The following is a 22,752-nucleotide window of genomic DNA, read 5'->3' on the forward strand; positions in this document are numbered from 1 at the left end:
TAGACTGAAGGTATGTAGATCCAAATTACAGAAAGATCCCTTATTCAGTAAACCCCAGATTCTGAGCATTCTGGATAGCAGGTCCCATACCTGTACCATATACGCTGGGTAATAAAGCATTTCCCAAACTGATCCACATTTCTACTTCACTTTTTTTTTAAAGTTAGGAAATAAGCAAATCGTTCTTAATTTGAATATGTACACAGATTACATTGTTTACTTTTCATTTTCATTGTCGTGTGTGCTCAGTGAATTTCAATGAGAATTGTAGACTTTACAGCTGCCATTTTTCTTTTGACAACAAGATCACGCATTTCATTGCTTACAGAAATGTGACAGCAAGGGAAGCACATTAAAGGGACGGCAGTACTTAAAACGAAATGACTTTATTCAATACTCCACGGCATGTATATGAATACAGCTTTAGACAGCAGGGGGGTAGGAATAACATTATGGACAAGATTTAGGCTAATTAGTGGAATTATCATTCTGTATGCAGCTCTGTATTTCTTCATAGACTGGATCACTGAAGGATCAATACTTAATACGGTAATGGTTCATTTTGGAGTGTCGCCTTGGTGTGTTGCATGGCATATGGCTATTGGACACATCAACAAGGAGATGTTTCACTCTCTAAAATGGAATCTGGGCTGCCCAATAATGGATCATTATCAATTCAAAGAGAATCTAGAATTGAATTAGCAGTTGATTTTTTTTCTCAATTGAATCTTCCCCAGTGTTTCATTATATATTAATGATTTCCCTGAAATATAGCTTTATTTAACCTTCTTGCCAGGATCTTACCAGGACGACTCATCATTCACTAGGAAACACCAGTAGTATAAGCTGATTCTTTAGCTTTAACTGTGGGAGTCTGTTTTATTTTTCATTGTCACCCTGAACAATTCTCAGCTATGGCATTCAATTTAAATACCTACACATAACCTCTAGAGATCAATATAAAATAACATTTTAATATATCGATAGATAATGCCTTAGCTGAGCCCCAAAGTCTTATACAGTATAACAGTAAATAATGTATGTTCGTTGTCCATAGCAAGAGGTGGCCTTATACTTTCAGTGACTTGTAATTACAGGTGCAATCTTTGGGTCAACCTTTGAAACAAATAGCAACCAATCAGAAAACAACATTAGTCTGCTGTTGGAAAGAAAACATCTGATTGGTTGCTAAGGGCTGCTAGAGCAAACTTGATACATGTTATATAAAAGGTATGCAAAATAGATCAGTGATGTATTATATATTAATACATTAATAAGGACTACAGTGTTGTCCATTAAGACAGAGAAATATATTAGCCTCATTGAAGATGTAGAATAGATTTTGACAATCTAAGTAATCTAAGCATTTTTAAATCATCAGTGAAATGATAGTTATTGCATCTTTCCAGTAGCATCACAAAGTGAATAAATCATGCAGACCCAAGGGAAGAAGAAGTAGCCTAAGTTATAATTAAAACTAATTGCTGTCTGGGATCATTGGTCTAGAGACATCTAGAGTGCATTTGCTGAAGGCCATAAAATAAGAATCCACCACATGACAATATTAAGGGCCCTTTGCATTACAGGTGTAAATCGCTCTTGAGTAAATTACGCAGCACCCAATCGTGTCATCTTAAAACTGCCTCTGAGCTAGATGGGCTTTGTCAATGGAAAGTCAATGAATAGTGGCTGTGTGTTGAGGTTACAGATAGGCAATTATAGAAATCCCCAATGTACTTGCACCTCAACACAATAGAAAATTATAGATTTCATTCTGAGCTTCTCTTCTTGAAGAATATTTATGCTGTGCGGGATCAGGTCAATGGAAACCAGTAAATTTATATTTTATTTAACATTTTACACAATATGTAGTGTGTTAGCTATGCTGAAACAAGAACAACCAATACATTATACCCTTTGCTGGGTGGAATGCACACAGATTTAATAACCCATTGTGACTGGTTGGTGGTAAAGCAATAATCTACTTGATTTAAGGACTCTCAGAATTTATACTTCTGACTTCCGACTACTTCTGACAAAAAAAAACACTGGCCTTAAACATTGTTCACATTAATTCTACAACATGCCCATATGTAACAGTGTGCTCCATTATTTATGCCTTACTCTGTCTGTGCTCATTTATGCCCTTTTATGTACAAACATTTTTCTCCCAGGCCAGGAACTCTACGTGATTGGCTCGCCTAACAGGTGGCAGATGAAAAGCAATGCTGTGAAATATGCATAATAGCCAAATTACATTAACACAATAAACTTGTGAAGGATTGATGTAGCATTTTCAAGTGCGCCACTACATAAAAAAGCATGATATATCTCTCAAATGAAACACCAGGATGATAATTCAGTGGCCCTCCAGGGCCCTACATTGCAGTGAATATTAAAGGTCTCATACACAATACAGGACACATTTTGCAAGTGCAAATAAAGGCTGCAGTTAACCTTGCAACCCTTATGCTCTGTACTTGTGCTCCTGGGTTCATAAATGAGTCAATAAATGTGTTAAAACTGAGGCCTCGGATTACAATTAAACTTGGACAAGAAATGTAACTGCAAAAAATCACCAAAATGCCAGGGCCAAATGTTACATATCTTCGGAATACACATGGTCCCTTGTATCTGAATGTAGCAGAATGTAGAGCAGTCATTGCCATTCCTGGACAGAGATTATACCAGAGGTTGGTTAGATTTGGCTATTGGTGTAGAAATACATCTGCCCTACTTCTAATCCTTGATATTTTGTACTTGTCCTGCTCCCTGTCTAGCTGTGTTTTGCCAGAGCTAGCTATATCATATATTATATACTATATATTATATATATATATATATATTATATACTGTTAGGCTTCACTAGGAAACAGTAACAATATAGTGAGGCCTAAGAGGTGAGATGTTGTGCTAGTCCTCACGTTCAGTTATGTTAGATGGTTCTCTTAACCTAGTTTAAATGAGAAGGAAAGTCTTCTTCTACTTGGGGGTGCCAAATGTTAGGCACCCCCAAGTGATTGTATTTACTTACCTGAAACCCCAGGTCGGTGCTCCTATCAGCAGAAAACTGCACAGCCTGGAACTCCAGGGAGCACCACGGAGCGATTCTCTTCTGGCTTCTTCTTTCTTTCACTTTCACTTTCGCTCCCCAAAACACCATATTTGGATTTAATTATGCAGCTTATTTCATTGTTATTGACTGTTGAAGCAGAACATTTTACTAAAGAGGGTCATGGAGACCCACTATAAATTGCATGGGAAACCAGTATTTTTGTCCGAGACCATACATTAAGAATAATCATAACTAAATGGATACATTCAAGTGAGGTCATGAAATACATAGACTACTGACCAGTTATTTCACCTTTTTAGATCTACAATTGTGGACAATAGGTAGATGTTTTCTTATCTGATGACACCTACCCATATATCTGAATGCATATTTACAGCGAGCCATTGGCAGAATATAAGTTATGACATTGCTACAGGCTATTTTTCTAGCAATAATTTTCATCTCAAAATATACAGTACTTACTGTATATATTATCTGTTTATGTCCCAATTCTGTTCTTTAGTGTCAATCCTAGAAAAAATGTAGCCATTGATTTACATGTTGCACATCTTAAAACATAAATTATCTTTTTTTCGGTCATTCAAATCAAAATCTGAATGTTCTTCCCATTCCCTTATCCCTGCCACTGTCTTTCAAAATTCCCAATAACTTTCCTGAAGAAACTTCTGCTAAAATAAAAGAATGATAAAGAAAAAACCCATGGCAATGAATGCTTCTGTTATCAAATGTAATCCAAGTTTGCCTTTATCATCCAGAAAGAAATGCTCAAGTTGATGAGGACATAGTTCATATAAAGGAATATTTCCTGTGGATACAGTATCATTAGGGAATATTCAGCTGCCAAAATTAATATTTCCTTCTTTAATGCTCTGCGTTATCTCAATAAGAACCTGTATGTTCCACTTTGCACATTATCGGTGGATTCTACTGAACATTCATACAAATTGCAGCTCTTCATGTAAAAGCATTTCTCAGAAGTAATATTGAAATAAGATTCTTTTACACCATAAATAATTTGTTCTTGAGCAAGGCTTAAAGGCATAGCACATGGCATTTTATTCCCATATTTTTATCTTCAGTAAAAACACCAGAAATAGTTCTAAATTGCTTTCCATTATAGGTCATGGGAATCACTATTCTTGTGGTATAGACAATTCCCAATGCTTTTGAAACATACATTTATACTTGTGGGTTTTCCAGTTGGCAACATTGTGCAAAGATGAATACACCAGAGCAAAATTAGAATATTGCACATTGCAGAAACAATGATTTATAATAAATTGAGTCAGCAATGTGCTTAATTCAGAGCTCTTAATCAAGTTGCACCAGAGTTCCATGTATACAAGTTGAAAGTAGGCAAATATTCATATTGCACCACAGAAATGGGAGTTCCATTCATTCACTCTCTTGCAAACCTATACATTAGTTGCTGGGAGGGCACATTTTACTTACAGTGATAAGAATATTTTCAAGAACACTTTAAAGGAAAACTATACCCCCAAAATGAACACTTAAGCAACAGATAGTTCATACCATATTAAGTGGCATAATAAAGAATCTTACCAAACTGGAATATATATTTAAGTAAATCTTGCCCTTTTACATCTCTTGCCTTGAGCCACCATTTTGTGATGGTCTGTGTGCTGCCTCAGAGATCACCTGACCAGAAATACTTCAACTTTAACTGTAACAGGAAGAAGTGTTGAAGCAAAAGACACAACTCTGTCTGTTAATTGGCTCATGTGACCTAACATGTATGGTTTGTTGGTTTGTTTGTGAGTACAGTGAATCCTACGATTCCAGGGGGCGGCCCTTATTTTTTAAAATGGCAATTTTCTATTTAAGATTACCAAATGGCACATACTAATAGAAAAGTATATTATTATGAAAATGGTTTATTTACATGAATCAGGGTTTTACATATGAGCTGTTTTATGCAATATCTTTTTATAGAGACCTATATTGTTTGGGGGGTATAGTTTTCCTTTAAGTACTATTGATGCTACATCAATGGCCTTTTGGTCATCTGGTCTGGTTCTTAAGAGCATAATGTTTACCAATATGAACCACAATACACCAAACTTGAAATTTTCATCCTTTTACCATATCACATCACAAAAAACTCCTTGATTGGCTATCTCAACCACCATTGTGCAAAGAACTCTGAAAAATAACAATGTAATTCCCCATACCATACTGTTTAAAGAATAAATTCTTAATTTTTTACCCAATTTGCTCTTTCTCTGGTCAAAAGGTGGTGGTACCTCCAGGGTTTGCACATCACTGTACATCAATAGCCATAGCAGAGCTCAAATTAAAATGGAAGGCAGGAAGGGCTGATCAGTGCTCAGCGCAACTATATGAAAATGCTAAAACAGTACCTTTAATGAAAGTGGTTTCAGACACAACACACTGCGAAAAGTGCAACTTGCCCATTGAGTCTGCGGATGTAAATGTTCAGAAATACATAGTAACATAGTAAGTAAAGTTGAAAAAAGACACATGTCCATCGAGTTCAACCTTTTTTTTTTTTTTTATTAACTACCTATCTGCCAGTTGATCCAGGGGAAGGCAAAAAACCCATCTGAAGCCTCTCCAATTTGCCTTAGAGGGGGAAAAATTCCTTCCTGACTCCAAAATGGCAATCGGACTAGTCCCTGGATCAACTTGGACTATGAGCTATTTCCCATAACCCTGTATTCCCTTACTTGCTAAAAAGCCATCCAACCCCTTCTTAAAGCTATCTAATGTATCAGCCTGTACAACTGATTCAGGGAGAGAATTCCACATCTTCACAGCTCTCGCTGTAAAAAACCCCTTCCGAATATTTAGGCGGAACCTCTTTTCTTCTAATCGGAATGGGTGACCTCGTGTCAGCTGGAAAGACCTACTGGTAAATAAAGCATTATAGAGATTATTATATGATCCCCTTATATATTTATACATAGTCATCATATCACCCCTTAAGCGCCTCTTCTCCAGTGTGAACATCCCCAATTTGGCCAGTCTTTCCTTATAGCTAAGATTTTCAATACCTTTTACCAGCTTAGTTGCCCTTCTCTGTACCCTCTCTAATACAATAATGTCCTGTTTGAGTGATGGAGACCAAAACTGTACGGCATATTCTAGATGGGGCCTTACAAGTGCTCTATACAGTGGAAGAATGACCCCCTCCTCCCTTGACTCTATGCCCCTTTTAATACAGCTCAAGACCTTATTTGCCCTTGATGCTGCTGACTGGCATTGCTTGCTACAGCCAAGTTTATCATCTACAAGGACTCCAAGGTCCTTTTCCATAATGGATTTGCCTAGTGCAGTCCCATTAAGGGTATAAGTGGCTTGGATATTTTTACATCCCAGGTGCATGACTTTACATTTATCAACATTGAATCTCATTTGCCACTTAGCTGCCCAGATTGCCAGTTTGTCAAGATCATGTTGCAAGGATGCCACATCCTGGATGGAATTTATTGGGCTGGATAATTTTGTGTCATCTGCAAACACTGATACATTACTTACAACACCCTCCCCTAAGTCATTAATGAACAAGTTAAATAAAAGTGGACCCAATACTGAGCCCTGGGGGACCCCACTAAGAACCTTTCTCCAAGTAGAGAATGTCCCATTAACAACCACCCTCTGTACCCGATCCTGTAGCCAGTTTCCTATCCACTTGCAAACGACTTCATTAAGCCCAACAGACCTTAGTTTAGAAAGCAGTCGTTTGTGGGGCACAGTATCAAACGCTTTGGCAAAATCCAAATAGATCACATCTACTGCCCCCCCACTATCCAGAATCTTACTTACCACATCATAAAATGCAATCAAATTCGTCTGACATGACCTATCCTTCATAAAGCCATGCTGATTGTTGCTCATAATGCCATTCATTAGGACAAAATTTTGAATGTGATCCCTTAACAAGCCTTCAAATAATTTGCCCACCACAGATGTCAAGCTTACTGGCCTATAATTGCCAGGCTGAGATCGTAATCCCTTTTTAAATATTGGAATAACATCAGCTTTTCTCCAATCCATAGGTACCATACCAGATGACAGTGAATCTGAGAAAATCAGAAATAAGGGCTGGTCTAAAACTGAACTAAGCTCTCTTAGAACCCGGGGGTGTATGCCATCAGGACCTGGAGCCTTGTTCACATTAATTTGTATTAAAGCTTTTTGAATCATATCCTGAGTCAGCCACTGACTAGATTGAGCTGAACCATTCGTGCAGTTATTAAGTGAGCCTGTGAACCCAGACTCCTCTATTGTATACACTGAAGAAAAGAACTGATTTAACACATTTGCCTTATCTGTATCTGTTACAACCATACTGGTACCATTATTTAATGGAGCAACACTCTCAACCTGCATCTTTTTACTATTAATATATTTAAAAAACTTTTTAGGGTTAGTTTTCACCTCCACCGCAATTAACTCTTCATTTCTTTTCTTAGCCTTCCGGATTGCTGATTTACAACATTTATTACAGTGTTTATATTCATTAAATGCAGCTTCTGTCCCTACAGATTTGTAGTTTTTAAATGCCTTTCTCTTCTTTCCCATTAACTTCTTTACCTCTGTATTAAGCCACACAGGATGATTCTTAGAGCTTCTACGTTTAGACTTTAAGGGAATAAATTGAGAACAGTAATGATTTAATATCATTTTAAAGGACAACCATTTCTGTTCTGTGTTTTTAGCTGAAAACCTAATGCCCCAATCAATGCTCTGTAGGGCAGCCCTAAAGGCACTAAAATTAGCTTTTGCAAAATTCATGGTTTTTGTTGCCCCAGTATATTTTTGTTTTTTGCACCAGACATTAAAAGATATAACATTATGGTCACTATTACCCAGGGGTTCAATGACTTGCACATTTGCTATAAGTTCTGGGTCATTTGAGATCACTAAATCAAGAATAGCATTTTTTCTGGTAGGCTCCTCAACAACCTGTGCTAAAAAATAGATTATAGACATGCCACTGCCTGGAAAGCCCAATACTATAAGTATTTCTGATTATAGATCCCATACCGGTGCTTGCATCTTCAAAGATTGTGAGGTTTATAGTTCTCCAGCAGATAAAATGCTAAACGTTGCATGTGTTTAAAGTAGGTACTTATAAAGCAAAAGCAAATGATTCTCAGTAGTTTGTTTTTGAGTATATTGTTATGTTTATGGGTAGCCAAGGATGAGTAGAGTATAACAATGCTTTATTAGCTGAGTCATGCAGCCATTACACAACAGTAACTTTCAGTTTCACTTTTAAGCTACCAGGAATTATGCACTGTATGTCTGAGCACAGTGATATCTACAGGCCATTTGTATAAACACCGCATATATTAAAATAATCGCTATTGCTCAATAAAGATGATCAGGCAATGGTAAATCCTCCACCAAATGTAAACAAAGCTATTATAAATTCATGTTGATGGCAAACCAATAGTTTGTCTTGATGTTTAAATCTTTTCTTGTAGCCTTAAGGCATGGCCCTCCATATCACAATTCAGGTTCGCCTTCCTTTAATCTTTCACAGTAAAAAAATCCCTATAGTTTGATGGCTTTTTGTAGACGTTTGAAGGGGAAAAAGGTACAGGCATATCCGGAAAGCCATTATCCAGAATCCTCTGGGAAGGCCATCTCCCATAGTCTTTGTTTTAATCAATTTTATAAAAATAATTTAAATTTTTCGGTAATAATAAAACAGTACCTCATATTTTACCCTAACTAAAATATAATTAATCCTTATTGTAGGTAAAACAATTGTGTAGGGTTTAATTAATGTTTAAATTATTTTTTAGTAGACTTAAATGGTGATCCAAATTATGGAAAGACCCCCTTATCCAGAAAACCCCAGGTCTCTAGCATTCTGCATAACAGGTCCCATACCTGTACTGTTTTCCATAAGAAAATGATTAAAAACATGGAAAAGGGAAGCCAACTGAAAGTCCCAAGGTTTGAACCCACTAATAAGCTAAATTAGATGGAAAATTATAAAGTATAAACAATATTAATTACATTACTTTCTTTTTTTTCTTACTTTCCACCTTTTCGATGACAAACATAACATTCATTTTTATTCATTCAGTTGCATTTGTTGTGTTTAAAAATGAAAGTTAATAGTTTAATAATGCAGCAGATAATGTGTTAGAAGCAATAGTGATGAGATAATTACAGAGTGATCATACCTTTCCTACCAGTTCCATTACTGTATGTTATGGTTTCCATGACAACCTAAATGTATTGTAAATATTAACCATATAATGTTTTAGTAGTAGGCGTCCTAGAAACTATTAAACTAGTCAAAAACACAGGCTCCAGATCAAATGACAGTTTTTCTACCTTGAATAAATGAGCCCCATTATTTCTTTATCCAGAAAGAAAAATGTTTATTGTCTTCGGATGCACAACTGGTCACTAGAATGTCCATTAAATCTATTGGGAGATCTATGGGCACATTGCTATGGTGCATATTACCTCTCTGAAAATTAGATTGTCAACTTAGACAGTAAAGGACTTTGATAAATTTGCCAGCCGTAAAGCAGTGAATCATTTCAAGGTATTTTCTCCAGTAGAATATTATATAAGGTCAATACCTCTCTTCTCTCCGTATTTTCTGATGATTGCAAATAGAATCTAAATGAACGAAAATTTCCCTAGAGAGTGCATTATTCTTTATTTAATGAAGAAATGCTCACTCAGTAAGACTGTGTCTCTTGATGATTTCTTGTACCAGTTGCCTTTTTATATGCCCCATTGAATGACAATATGAAGGTACAGTATCAGAAGAAGATGGTGAACTGACATTAGCATTTATTCCCATGTTAAAAGAGCACATACACTTTGAGCATCATTTAGTATGCAGTAGCCTAAAGGTATTGTCCAAGTATGGTCTTCAAGTAAACTTAAGCCATTTTTTCTAAATATACCATTAAAGGGGTCTGACAGCCAGACTTTAAAAACTGTATAATACAAATCCTTTTCAAATTGAAGACAAAACCAAAAATCTATTTTTTTAATTTAGACTTTAAAACATACCTGTTATAAAGACATTTATGCCTGAAATGTAGGTGTCTTCATAAGTTCCTGGCCAGCTCCTCCACTGGGAAGTGGCTGTTTATTGAAGTGTCAACCACTGCCACCTGCAGCACTTAATACCCTCCTATTTGTGTCTGTAAGTTAACCTCCCATTTAGAATGTAAGCTCTTCAGGGCAGGGACCTTCATCCTATTGTCTCTGACACATAGCTCTAGGGAATCTTTAATGCAAGTGTACTTTATATTTATTTGTATTTATTATAGTACTTTGGATCCATCATTGTAATGACCCCCTATTTGTTCTATTAGCTTTTAGTTCTGCTGTACAGTGCTATGTACATAAGTAGCACTATATGAATAAAAAGATATGTACATGCAATTGTTCTTTATTCTTTGCCTTTATGTGTTCTGCAGTGAGAAAGAATGCATTGCATTGTACAGTAATAATGTACGGTATGTACCTAACAAAACATTTAACCTTGAGGCATCATACACAACAACTACTTTAAGGCACTAAACCCATATTGCTTAATTCATACTGAATATAAATGAAATATATGCAAAATAGCATTGACCGACTCCATCCTGCAGCTAGAATAAGGAAGGCATCCATCTGCTACGAACTAAAGCTCTCAGCATCCAGCTGGGATGTCAACAAGGTTGAGATCTCTGATCTGAAGGACATTAAAGCCTTGTACCTACAATTGTTTAATATTAAACACCCTGGGAATCCTGGGAGATAAACTTTGCCAAAAGCTTGTATGGTAAATGGTGACTACTCTTACCTTAAACTCTAAGTACACTAGAACATTAGTACTAACAGATAAAGGAAAAGAAAGACTTAATCAGTGGGGATGGCAGTTTGTTAGGCACCTAGTGTTTATAATCATTTACTTAAGACCCCAGGTCAGCACTCCTCTTCATTTAAAACACCCTGGCTTAGAGTACCAAATTCAGTGCTATGCCAGCATATTTTTGTCTATGCCAGAGACAATAACAGTACAATAATATTGGACAAGAAACTCCCAGATCATCTGTACGAAACACTAACACAGCCCAGGGGCAGGCAGGATGGAGGAGAGGTGCTAACTAGAGTAGTACCCCCGCCAATATTATTTTTAAACAAGAAGAGTACTGGCACAGGGCCTAATGTGAGCGATTGTAATCAATGGGGTGTTCTTACCAAATTGGCACCCCAAGTGATCAGCTCTTTGTCTTCCTTTAACTGTTACATCACACAGCATCACAAATGCTCTTGCGGCAAAATAAATACTGATCTTGAATAGAGAAAAAACATAAGGTTCACAGATACATTTGCATACCTTTAATAATTAATAAAACCTAATTGCATGTGCTATTTTTAAGATGGGTGCAATTCCCCTTTGACCTGCTAACGGTCTGTTCAGCAGGCTTTAATTAAGATCTATATCACATGTACTGTTTTTAGCAGTTCTTTTCACTTGCACAGACAACCTCTTGCTGTTTCTTGCTGTAGATCTTCTTTTTCTATTAACGTGGTGAAATACTGACATACTGGGCGACTGTAGCACTGAATTCTTTTGTAGAAGGACAAAAGTCTGGGCCATTTTAAAGGGCAGTGTTTCTGACACACTGAGCAGCACACCAAGCTTTTTGCAAGAATGAAAGGAAAAGCTGCCTAATATATAGTTCTGTTAGGATTTCAAAATGCAGTGTATCCTATGGTCTCTGGTACCCAAAGATGACACAGTTAAACATAAAAATAGGCTTATTATAACTTTTCTTATGCCTCTGTGACAAATCTTGGTCTCTGACTTATTCATAGATTTAACTGCAATTTATATGCAAAGCAAAGCTATGGATTAGATAAGGTTCTTTAAATAGTCATTTCTACAATAATGAATACAGACTTATTACCCTTTATATGTATTGCAGCATACCATGTGCTGTTTGTGTGTGAATTTGTGGGGAAAATATCATAAATATGGTGTTTATACAATAAGCATTGGTTTTAAGACTATTTTACTGCTCAAGTAGAACAGAGCAGATGCATTGTCCTTCTCCAGGGAATGTTATGCATCACAGGTTTTTAAAGGAAAAGGAAAGACATGTTTAAAGAAAGTGTGATGTTTATACAAATGACCTGTAGGTGTCACTGTGTTCAATACTTGTACTTCTATATTATGTAGTACTTTCTATACTGCTAAATGTGATAGTGTGGAAGTTCCTACTGATATGTTATGGCTGACTTGAAGTTGTTAATAAACTAATTTTCAGATACAAAACATAGCACAAAGGTTCTATCTGTTTCCTCATTCTATCTTATAATGACCCAGTATCACTTAACCAGTAGCAGTTTAAAGTTACCACTAGTAGGGTGTACTACAAGTGATTCATATTCATCATATGATCATGCATCACTCAACTAATTGTGCTAAAAAACACATGCACAATTCGAGCCTGAATTAAATATAACTGCACATGTGATGAACCAGGGTCATCACACTGAACAAAGAACAGGAAATGAAGAGATGTGAAACAAGTTCTTTATTGTATGGGAAGAACCTATATTACAGAGTAGTATCTTAGAGCAGCACTGTGAGTATGCTATACAGGTATGGGACCTCTTATCCAGAATGTTTGAGACCTGGGGTTTTCCTCATAAGGGATCTTTCCATATTACCTTTAATACCTTAAGGCTATTAAAAAATCATTTATACATTAAATAAACCCAATAGGGTTTTTTTTTACCTCCAATAAGGATGAATTATATCTTATTTATAATGAAGTACAAGGCACTGTTATTACTACAAAGAAAAATGGTAATCAATTTTAAGAAATTTAATTATTTGATTAAAATGGAGACTATTAGAAGATGGCCCTCCCATAATTCAGAGCTTTCTGGATAACAGATCCCAAACCAGTACTCTATAGACTACGGCAATACTGTATATATATATATATATATAAGGCTTGTTGAATTTCAAGTTAACTTGCACTTGAATTTCTGGCATGTCATGTCAGCTACTGTGAATTACAGAGGCCTATACACACAGAGGCCTATATACAGGTATGGGGCCTGTTATCAAGAATGCTTGGGACCTAGGGTTTTCCAGATAAGGGATCTTTCCATACTTTGGATCACCATTCCTTAAGGCTACTAAAAAAGGCATTAGTACATTAAATAAAGGCAATAGAATTGTTTTACCTCCAATAAGGATTAACTATATAGTTATGATGAAGTACAAGGTACTGTTTTATTATTACAAAGAAAAATGGAAATCAGTTTTAATAAATTGAGTTATTTGATTAAAATAGAGACTATGGGAGATAGCCCACAAAGCTTTCTGGATAACAGATCGCACACCTGTACTCTGTAGACTACGGCAATACAGTATATATAATAAAAGTAAAGCTTGTTGAATTTGTCATTTCCTTCTACTTTCCTTCCTTGTTTTCTCTGGCCTCTGTCACAGTCATGTCGGCTACCATGAATTACAGAGGCCTATAAACACAGTTCCCAGTAACCACTTTTAAAAACTGCTAAACCTGGGGAAAAGCTTGGTATGTATCTTATTTTCCTGCTACATTCATTCCAGAGAAAGCTATTGTTGCTGCCCCTCGCTATGCTAAAATTGCTCCATTCTCTTTCATCCTATTGCACCTAATGCATAACTAGATCGACACTTGGTGATCTGTCTTGTACAATGGGTCTAGAGATCATAAACAAATACAGATGCATGAGGGTAGATCATTATAGTTAAATTTATATGTTTTAGAGATCTCTTAGAAAAAAACAATAGTTAATCTTAAATACTATCAGTTTTGTGCAGCAAAAGAGAAACTATATGGATCAACAATCTTTACACTTCACATTTCAGTCATCACGCATTTTAAACAAAAACATTCTAAAAATGATAGTTCTTCAATGAGACGAGTCTTCATATATAGTTGAAGCACTCAGATTCTAATGAAGTCTTTGGACAAGAGGTATGCTCATCAATACAGGGTGAAACCTGATGGATGACCTGTTCATCAACAGCCAATAGAAAGTCAACTCTGCAACCAAACATCCAATTTGGTTCCGTATAATCTATCAGGTTTTTAAACATTAGAATGGACATATATTTACATCCGTTTAAGCCTGCTCAATAATAATAATTATGAAATTGGAAAGAATTCTGAGGAGCAATCACCTCAGTACCAGTCCTGTGCTAATTTTCTACTGAGAACAATAAATTAATCAAATATGACAAGAGATATTTCAGTTCCATTGAGAGCTTTGCTAAATTCTTGTGTCCCCATTTGCTGAACCCTAAATAGTGACCTAATTATTCTTAGGAATTTATTGAGTGACATTCATTTAAATTTATTTCTTATTTCTGCATGTATAGAAAATGCTCGGTCAACATAAATTCAGATTGTGCTGTCATTTTTAATTTTTTTAATTTCTTTATGTACTTTTTTTTACCCCAAAGCCAGATTTCAGCGAATAACTGGAAGCTGCTACTTCAAATTCTGTCAGTACTGGCAAACTAGTAATTCTGTCCATGTTAATGTTATACATGCCTGCATGAAATCCCTTAAATGAATAATATAAGCAAAATGCCTGGTCTAATTGCCAAACTTGCAACTTATTTTCACTCCTTATTAAATGTATTTATATCACAACTATTTTCACAGGGAAGATCATGGGGGTGTATTGTAGTGTTTATATTTACAACCGTTAGAAAGTGAAAAAAGTGAATCACTTTTAAAAATTAGAATTATTTAGAATTATTTATGACCTTCCCATAATTCTGAGGTTTTTGGAAAATTGGTTTCCAGATATTGGATCCCATACCTGAATTATACAATTTTTTGTATTTTAAACCATGTCGCCGACATTTTGCCAGCGGTGAATTTTTGGCGAATTAGAGGTTGACATTCTCTATTGTGAAGTAGCCAATAGGAAATGATTCTTTGGACTTATAGGGGCCAATTTCTTCTACACAAAACTGCCAAAGATTTTCTTAGTTTCCAATGCCCGTTAAAATGACAAAGATTGGTGAGGTTTGTTTCGGAACAAAATCCAGAGTGATTATTAAACTCACATGGGATTTCCATAAACATTGCTTGTGCCGAAAGGCACTTGTAACCATATTTATTGTGCTCAGCTTTTGTTGTAAATTCAGTAGATATAGTTGACTTTCTCAAAATATTACTTGTCGTTGCATATACTTGCCCTACTGGAAGCATTGTCCTTAGATTAGTAAAGAAAAAACCCTCTAATGCTATGCAGACATGTGCATGGAGAAATGGACCATAGCCATGAAAAATAGCCATTTTTCATACTCATTTAATTATAATTTAATTATAAAAATATATTGACTTCATATGGATACACGTGGCCACACATTTTTCATGCCATGCAATGTCTTTTGGGATTGTGAAACATTGAATTAACAACTAAACATAGACAGAGCATACAATATTTATTTGCCATCAAATACACATTGGCTACATTGGAATAATGTAAATGTTCATGTTTATCGTCATTGTTTTTACTGACAACTGTGGCTTGATTATTTACTGAAGCGTGGTTATGTTATTTCTGATGGTTGCCTTTTTCGCATGATGGGCCAGATTCAATTCTGTGAGAAAAAGGTTTATCACGATGGTTTGTCCATCTCATGGACAGGATTCAATTTAATATGCAATTCAGTTCAGAAGAACTTATCTCATTGTTTATCACGAGAAAACTCTATTGAAGTCTATGGGAAAAAACTGAATTTGGAGAAAAGTTTTTCTCCTTAAATTGAATCTTGTCCATGACTTTTCACGTAATAAACCATAAGATAACTTTTTCTCACTGAATTGAATCTGGCCCTGTGTTTGATCAGACAGAATATATACGTTAATAGTAACATAGTGGGGCAGATTTGCTAAGCTCGAGTGAAGAATTCGAATGAAAAAAAATTCGAATTTCGAAGTATTTTTTTGGGTACTTCGACCATTGAATTGGTCAAATTCGGTCGATTCAAACGATTCGAAGTAAAAATCGTTTGACTATTTGACCATTCGATAGTTGAAGTACTCTCTCTTTAAAAAATACTTCGACTTCATACTTCGCCAATTTAAACCTACCAAGCTGCAATGTTAGCCTATGGGGACCTTCCCCAGCACTTTTTTAACATTTTTTTGATCAAATAAAAATCTTTCGATCGATCGCTTAAAAACGTTCAAATCGTTCGATTCGAACGATTTTAAAATTCGATATTCGAATTCGAAGGATTTTGCTTCGAGGGATGGATTTGAGGGTTTATTAACCCTCGAAATTCAACCCTTGATAAATCTGCCCCAGTAAGTTAGGTTGAAAAAAGACACGCATCCATCAAGTTCAACCATTTAAGTCTATATATAACCTGCCTAACTGCTAGTTGATCCAGAGAAAGGCAAAAAAAACATTTGAAGCCTCTCCAATTTGCTTCAGAAGGGAAAAAAATCCTTCCTGACTGAAAGATGACAATCAGACCAGTCCCTGGATCAACTTGTACAATGAGATATTGTATCTTCCATAACCCTTTATTCCCTGTCTCACCTTAAGTGCGTGAACAACCCCAACTTGGCCAGTCTTTCCTCATAGCTGAGATTTTCTATATCTTATACCAGCTTAGTTATCCTTCTCTGGACCCTCTCTTAAAAAAATATTTGTTATTAATGGATATTTAAAGGGACTATAAATGTCATGAATTCTCAACTTTCTAGTGCAGTGGTGGCCAACAAACAATGTTCAGTTTCTTTCCCCATACTGAAGGACTCTGTAGGACACCTATGCTGGCTTTCTGCACAGATGGTATGGAGAGTTGTATAAAGTTTTTGAGCATAAATGTGATGTAAACAAGTTCACATTACCATGTGAGGCCCCTGGATTCTTGTATAATGCACATTTCTGATTTATGCTTTTTTAATTGCAGATATACCAATTATCAATCATCGGAAAAATCTTCAAAGACTGTAAACTCATTTTTTAATCATTGATACAAGTAAAGGATCCGTTATCTGGAAAAACGTCATTCAGAAAGCCCTGAATTACAGGATGGTAATCTCCCTTAGACTCCATTTTAATCAAATAATTGAAATTTTTAAAAATGATTTACTTTTTCTCTGTAATAATAAAACAGTAGATTGTACTTGATCTAAACTAAGATATAATTAATCCTTTTTGGGGGCAGATGAATCCTACTGGGTTATATTGATGTTTATTTGATTGTGAACTAGACTTAAGGTATGGAGATCTAATTTACAGAAAGACACGATATCCGGAAAACCCCAGGTCCTGAACATTCTGGATAGCAGGTTCCATACCTGTATTATATTATTCAAACCATTCAGATAATTAAAGATGCAGACTGCAGAAAGTGTGCATTATGACAAACAATAAACTACTACTTTCCTTAAGAGTCAATATTTATAGTTGTAGTTTATCAATAACTGGAGGGATGCAGGTTAGACTTCTTTTTGGATGCAGCGGATAACAGAACACATACAGTAATAGTGTAAATATTCTTGGTGTGTTCACTTTTTGCTGTAGTCATCTCTGATTTATATTAATCTACATTTGCTTATCTCCCCTATATAACATAGATAAATAGGAAAGACTCATCGTAGGAAGCAGAATGCCTCATGGCATATAGGAAATCCATCCTGGTCCTTCTGACCTTTATCTATATTGCTGCAAACCATCCATACATATGAGACAGGAACAAGCTGAAGGAAATAATGCTGTTAGTTCCATGCTCTGGTTGATGTTATTCTAGTAAAGCCCATCATCATGATACATATATCCCCTGTGTGTTGTACTAATGAGCTTGGGAAAGCCTTTGAAAACATTTCCTTCAGGTACTGTACAAATGGAAACCTCATATCCCTCTGGCTCATTGGAACTAAAACTTCCAGAATAATAACTGACTTATATGTGGTTGTAGTTCCAAAAAGATGGAGCTGCTATTAGACTGGAATCTGCTTTATTTCACTATAGCATTTCACCCACACCATATACTACATTGCACTGGTTTCTATTTCCTAAGCATGCGGTTTACCTGGAATGGCTACCCTTGAAGTACCTAGAGCAGCGGCCCCAACCAGTAGCACGTGAGCAACATGTTGTTCAACAACCCCTTGGTTGTTGCTCCCAGTGGCCTAAAAGCAGGTGCTTCTCTTTGAATTCCTGGATTGGAGGAAGTTTTAGTTGCATAAAAAACAGATTTATGGCCACATAGAGCTTCTTGTAGACTGCCAGTCAACATAGGGGTTACTAAATGCCAACCATATTCTTAATTTGGCACCTCCAGGACCATTTTTCATTCTTGTGTTGCTCCCCAACTTTCTTTACATCTGAATGTGGCTCATAGGTAAAAAAGATTGGGGACCCTTGACCTAGATGGTCACTTTTTTTTGGAGTAACATAAGCAAACAGAAAGAGGGAAAGTTAGTGCCTAACTGAGATATATGTATACCAACCCAACAATAAAAACCAAACACTATATCATTTAGCACATTTCTTGCAATACACGTGTTGCTTTTCCCCTTCCATGATCTTGGTCAGGTGGCTGTGAAATTTTAGGATTTACAGAATACGTGTTTATGAGGACACATAGCAGGGAAGTACTTTGACTTAGGAAAGCACAAAGTCTTCCCAAACTGTCCTTTAAATAAATGTGAGAATTAGTTTATCAGACCCCCCCTCTCCAAAATCGTGTATGAACTTTAGGGTTTAATCTTTTCCTACATAGCAGCCAAGCACTTTGTGATAAAAATGATAGAAAAGTATTACTTAGAAGCTCCTGAGCACTTCTTTCCAAACTACTTAATGGACAAGCACTGTGACATAAGAAAGTACAATTTCTATTCATAGGAAGGTTATTTCTATCCCCCTTAGCTCTTCCTGAGTGGACCATAGTGATCAAACCCCCAGTGGGCCAATACACTGACCACATTTAAAAGGAAAATAAAGCAAATGCTTTTTACCAATAGAAAGACTATAATACCCAAACCCTAGCTACCATATTTTTTAATAATTTCCTGTATATTTTAAGAATAATATTTGTTAAAACTGCAATGGCCCTCATCCGAGCTGCTTTGTTGCCTGCCTCTGATTGGACGCTGGGCTTGTTTGTCATCAAAATACACCCAACTGAAGCTGAGCATGTGCACTGGGAAGCTAGACTCTTTGCATCTTCTACCAAAGCAAGCTAACACAAGGGGCAGAAGAAATTGACTTTTGTTTTGTTTTGCAGTTTGAACATATGGATCACCCCTAAAAAGGTCTGCATTGAACAATTCAACATGTGCAGATAAAGCCTACAGGGGGTGGGAGTTTAGTATGGTTTTCTATGGTTTTCCTTTCACTTTAAAATGCCTCCCAAAACAAATACATGAACCTTGTGTTGTTATACAAACTGCTTGCCAGGAGTGTAGAGCATTCTGTAATCAATAGGGGAAATCATTTATCAGGTTCCAACACGTTAGTACGATCTTCCACAAAAATGGATTCGTTGAACCAGCACAAACACCTAAAATCATACAATTTTGTCAGTACTTGTATAGTCGTGCCCAGGTCTGCTGCCTTTACCATAGACCAGCTTTTTCATGTAGTTACAGTTACATAAATGCATGCCTAATAATCCACAATGCACACCTTTTACTTGAATAAAAAACAGACTGTAATACAACAGCATTTCTGGTTATTATAAAATACAAACTAATGCCATGTCGCTCTACATATAAAGACAAGCAATATTTTTGACAGCTGCCATTTAGCATAATTATTAGCAAAATAATTACAACCCAGGAAAGTCTTTCAAGATGTGATTAATACATCGAAGGTATTTTGAAAGAAATGAAAAAAATATATAAAAAAAAAATTGATTTTATTTTGAGCTGATTGGTGTGAAAAGTAATGTTCTCAAACGGTGTGCTACCTGAATCTCTGAAACTGTTAAAAAAAATTATGATTAATATTCAGTGTATACGGCTTCTGTACTGGGAATCTATATCGTGCCGTAAATAGCTTGTAAAGTGTGAGATCATAGGTTATGGTGTAAACTTAATGTTCCACTTTGACATATGTGTATATACACGGTAGAGAGAACGGCCACATTTCTTGCCAGAGGCATCCTCCACTTGCTTCCGGGATCTGGCAGAGTTTGAGAAGTACAATATATGAAAGGAACAACATTTCATTATAAAGCTGAGGCAGAACAATACTTATTGAGGTGGAGGATGGAGTAGAGATTGTGGAGCTAGGGAAAGCTTTAAAGGAGAAGGAAAGCTACCAAGGCAGTTTACTGCCAATAGATTAGCCACAACAGTGCAAGCTAGAATACTATTTTTTTCTTTAGAATGTATTTCCATACCTGAGTAAACAGTTCTAGACACTGTCTCTATTTGTTTAGGATAGCGGCTGCCATATTGCTTGCTGTGACATCACTTCCTGCCTGAGTCTCTCCTTGCTCACTCATAGCTCTGAGCTCAGGCTACAGCAGGGAGGGGAGGAGGTAGAGGGAGAGGAGCAAACTGAGCATGCTCAAGCCGTGCCCTGGCGGCTTATGCTGAAAACAGGAAGTCTGATACAGAAGCCCCTGTGTAGCCAAAGGAAGGAAAGAAATGTGGTGTTTCTTTTGACAGAGGACTCAGAGCAGCATTTCTTTGAGGATTTACTATAGACCTTTCTGATAAAGCTTACTTAATTTTAACCTTTCCATCTCCTTTAAGCTCTGAGAGATGGTAATGTAATTTTCCCAGCCAGATACACGTGAGTGTGTTATTCAAATATATTCAAATATATTTAGACATTGATATATATTGTTACAGACATCCTCATAATAACCCTGTTCACAATATTTATGTGGCTGAGTCTCTTGTTAAAGGGGCATGAGAAACTGCTTAGTGGTCTGTTCACAATGTCCTATGCCCTTAAACTTTAAATTCTATTTATGCATATAAAGTCAGTGTAGATCCTATTTATGAACACAAGCGTTTCATCCATTTAAGGGCAAGAACAATAAGCAGTATATATATAGTATACTGATACACATGAGGCAGCAGCTGTTGGAAACCCATGGAGCGCTGTACAACGCTGGTTGAAAAACACAGGCTGAAGAAACGACAACAGGAAACAAAAATGTGACAAACTCATACTTTTTCTCTATATCTCAGAGTATGGTAATCCTGATAACTAAAGGAAATTAACTTCACATAAATACATGATAACCAAATCGACCTTACATTGCTACGAGTGCACATGCATCATTCTTTATGATGATAAACCCACTGGACATTCCTTAAACATCTCATGGCTTTAAGTACAGGTGTGGGATCCATTATCTGGAAACCCGTTATCCAGAAAGTTCAGGAAGCCATCATCTCCCACAGACTCCATGTGAAGTATATATTTCACAATTTCAAAACATTTTTCCTTTTTTTTTTCTATAATAATAAAACAGTGTCTTGTACTTGATCCCAACTAAGATTTAATGAATCCTTATTGGAGGCAAAGAAATGTTATATTGAACATTAGTTCACATGATTTTTTTTAGTACAGATATCCAAATTACAGAAAGACACTTGATCCAGAAAAGACCCTGAGCATTCTGGAAAACAGGTCCCATACTTAACAGAATTCTTCCCATTATTCTGCATGTGAATCATTGTGCTTAAGCAGCTCATGTGAGATTATCTTCCTATAACACATAAACCTGTGTTTTTAGGGATATAATGCCTTTTCTGTGCCACAAGCTCAGCCATTCTCATAGCAAATAATAGGCGGTCACTCACAGGATGTTATAGTAGCTCAGTTACTTTTCCTCAGCAATAAAATGCCATAAGTATCCTAGCTATGGCCAAGCAAAACATGGTGTGTGATTGGACTTACGCAAGTTATTAGCAGATGATCGTGCCGGCATGGTTTCATAATGTTGCACATGAACGACTAGGTTTGTATCTCTTTCCATGTGTTCTGTTCCGCAATGACCCTGTTGTCGCATCACATCAGCAAGAGCCCTAAAAACAAGAGTAAAGTTGGATACACAGTTAATCTTCTTGTAAAACAAAAATAATACATTTTTTGCATAATATATTTGCATCAACAATGCATTTAAGTCAACCACCAAGTGTCAGATGCAAACATCTTTATTTCCAATGATAACAACCAGTGGCTGGATTTATGATGTGTATAACTGTGATGCCTGTAGGTTTCCATGTACAGAATATGGAGCACATACCCCAAAGACCTCATATTGGCTTATATGTATTGTAACGTTTTCTTTCTGAGACTAAACCAGTGTGTTAATAGACCTCTCTTCTGACTTGTTGAGTACAAGTACAAGTATGGAATCCGTTATCCGGAAACCGGTTATCCAGAAAGCTCCGAATTATGGGAATACCATCTCCCATAGACTCCATTTTAATCACATAATTCAAACGTTTTACATTTTTCAATTTACCCTGGAAATAGCTTGAATCTGAAAATACACCATCTTAAACCTGTCTAGATCATGAAGGACTCAATAGCAGAGGTCCCCTGAACCATTTGAAGGGTTTTGCTCAAAAATGCGATCAATTTGCGCGATTCTAGTTTTTTTTAGGGTTTTGCCTAAAAACACAATCAATTCGAGTGATTTG

At 36.2% G+C, this 22,752-nt stretch overlaps 1 protein-coding gene across 1 annotated transcript in view; it reads right to left on the bottom strand.

The window, feature by feature from the left end:
• Positions 1–22,752, bottom strand: part of shisa9.L (shisa family member 9 L homeolog) — a 254,582-nt gene that overhangs the window by 170,935 nt on the left and 60,895 nt on the right. The window contains exon 2 of the mRNA XM_018236315.2: positions 22,004–22,131. Coding sequence (XP_018091804.1) covers positions 22,004–22,131 — 128 coding nt within the window. The remainder of the gene's footprint in view (positions 1–22,003; positions 22,132–22,752) is intronic.

Source organism: Xenopus laevis, chromosome 9_10L (genome assembly GCF_017654675.1).
Source record: "Xenopus laevis strain J_2021 chromosome 9_10L, Xenopus_laevis_v10.1, whole genome shotgun sequence".
Classification (NCBI taxonomy): Eukaryota; Metazoa; Chordata; class Amphibia; order Anura; family Pipidae; genus Xenopus; species Xenopus laevis.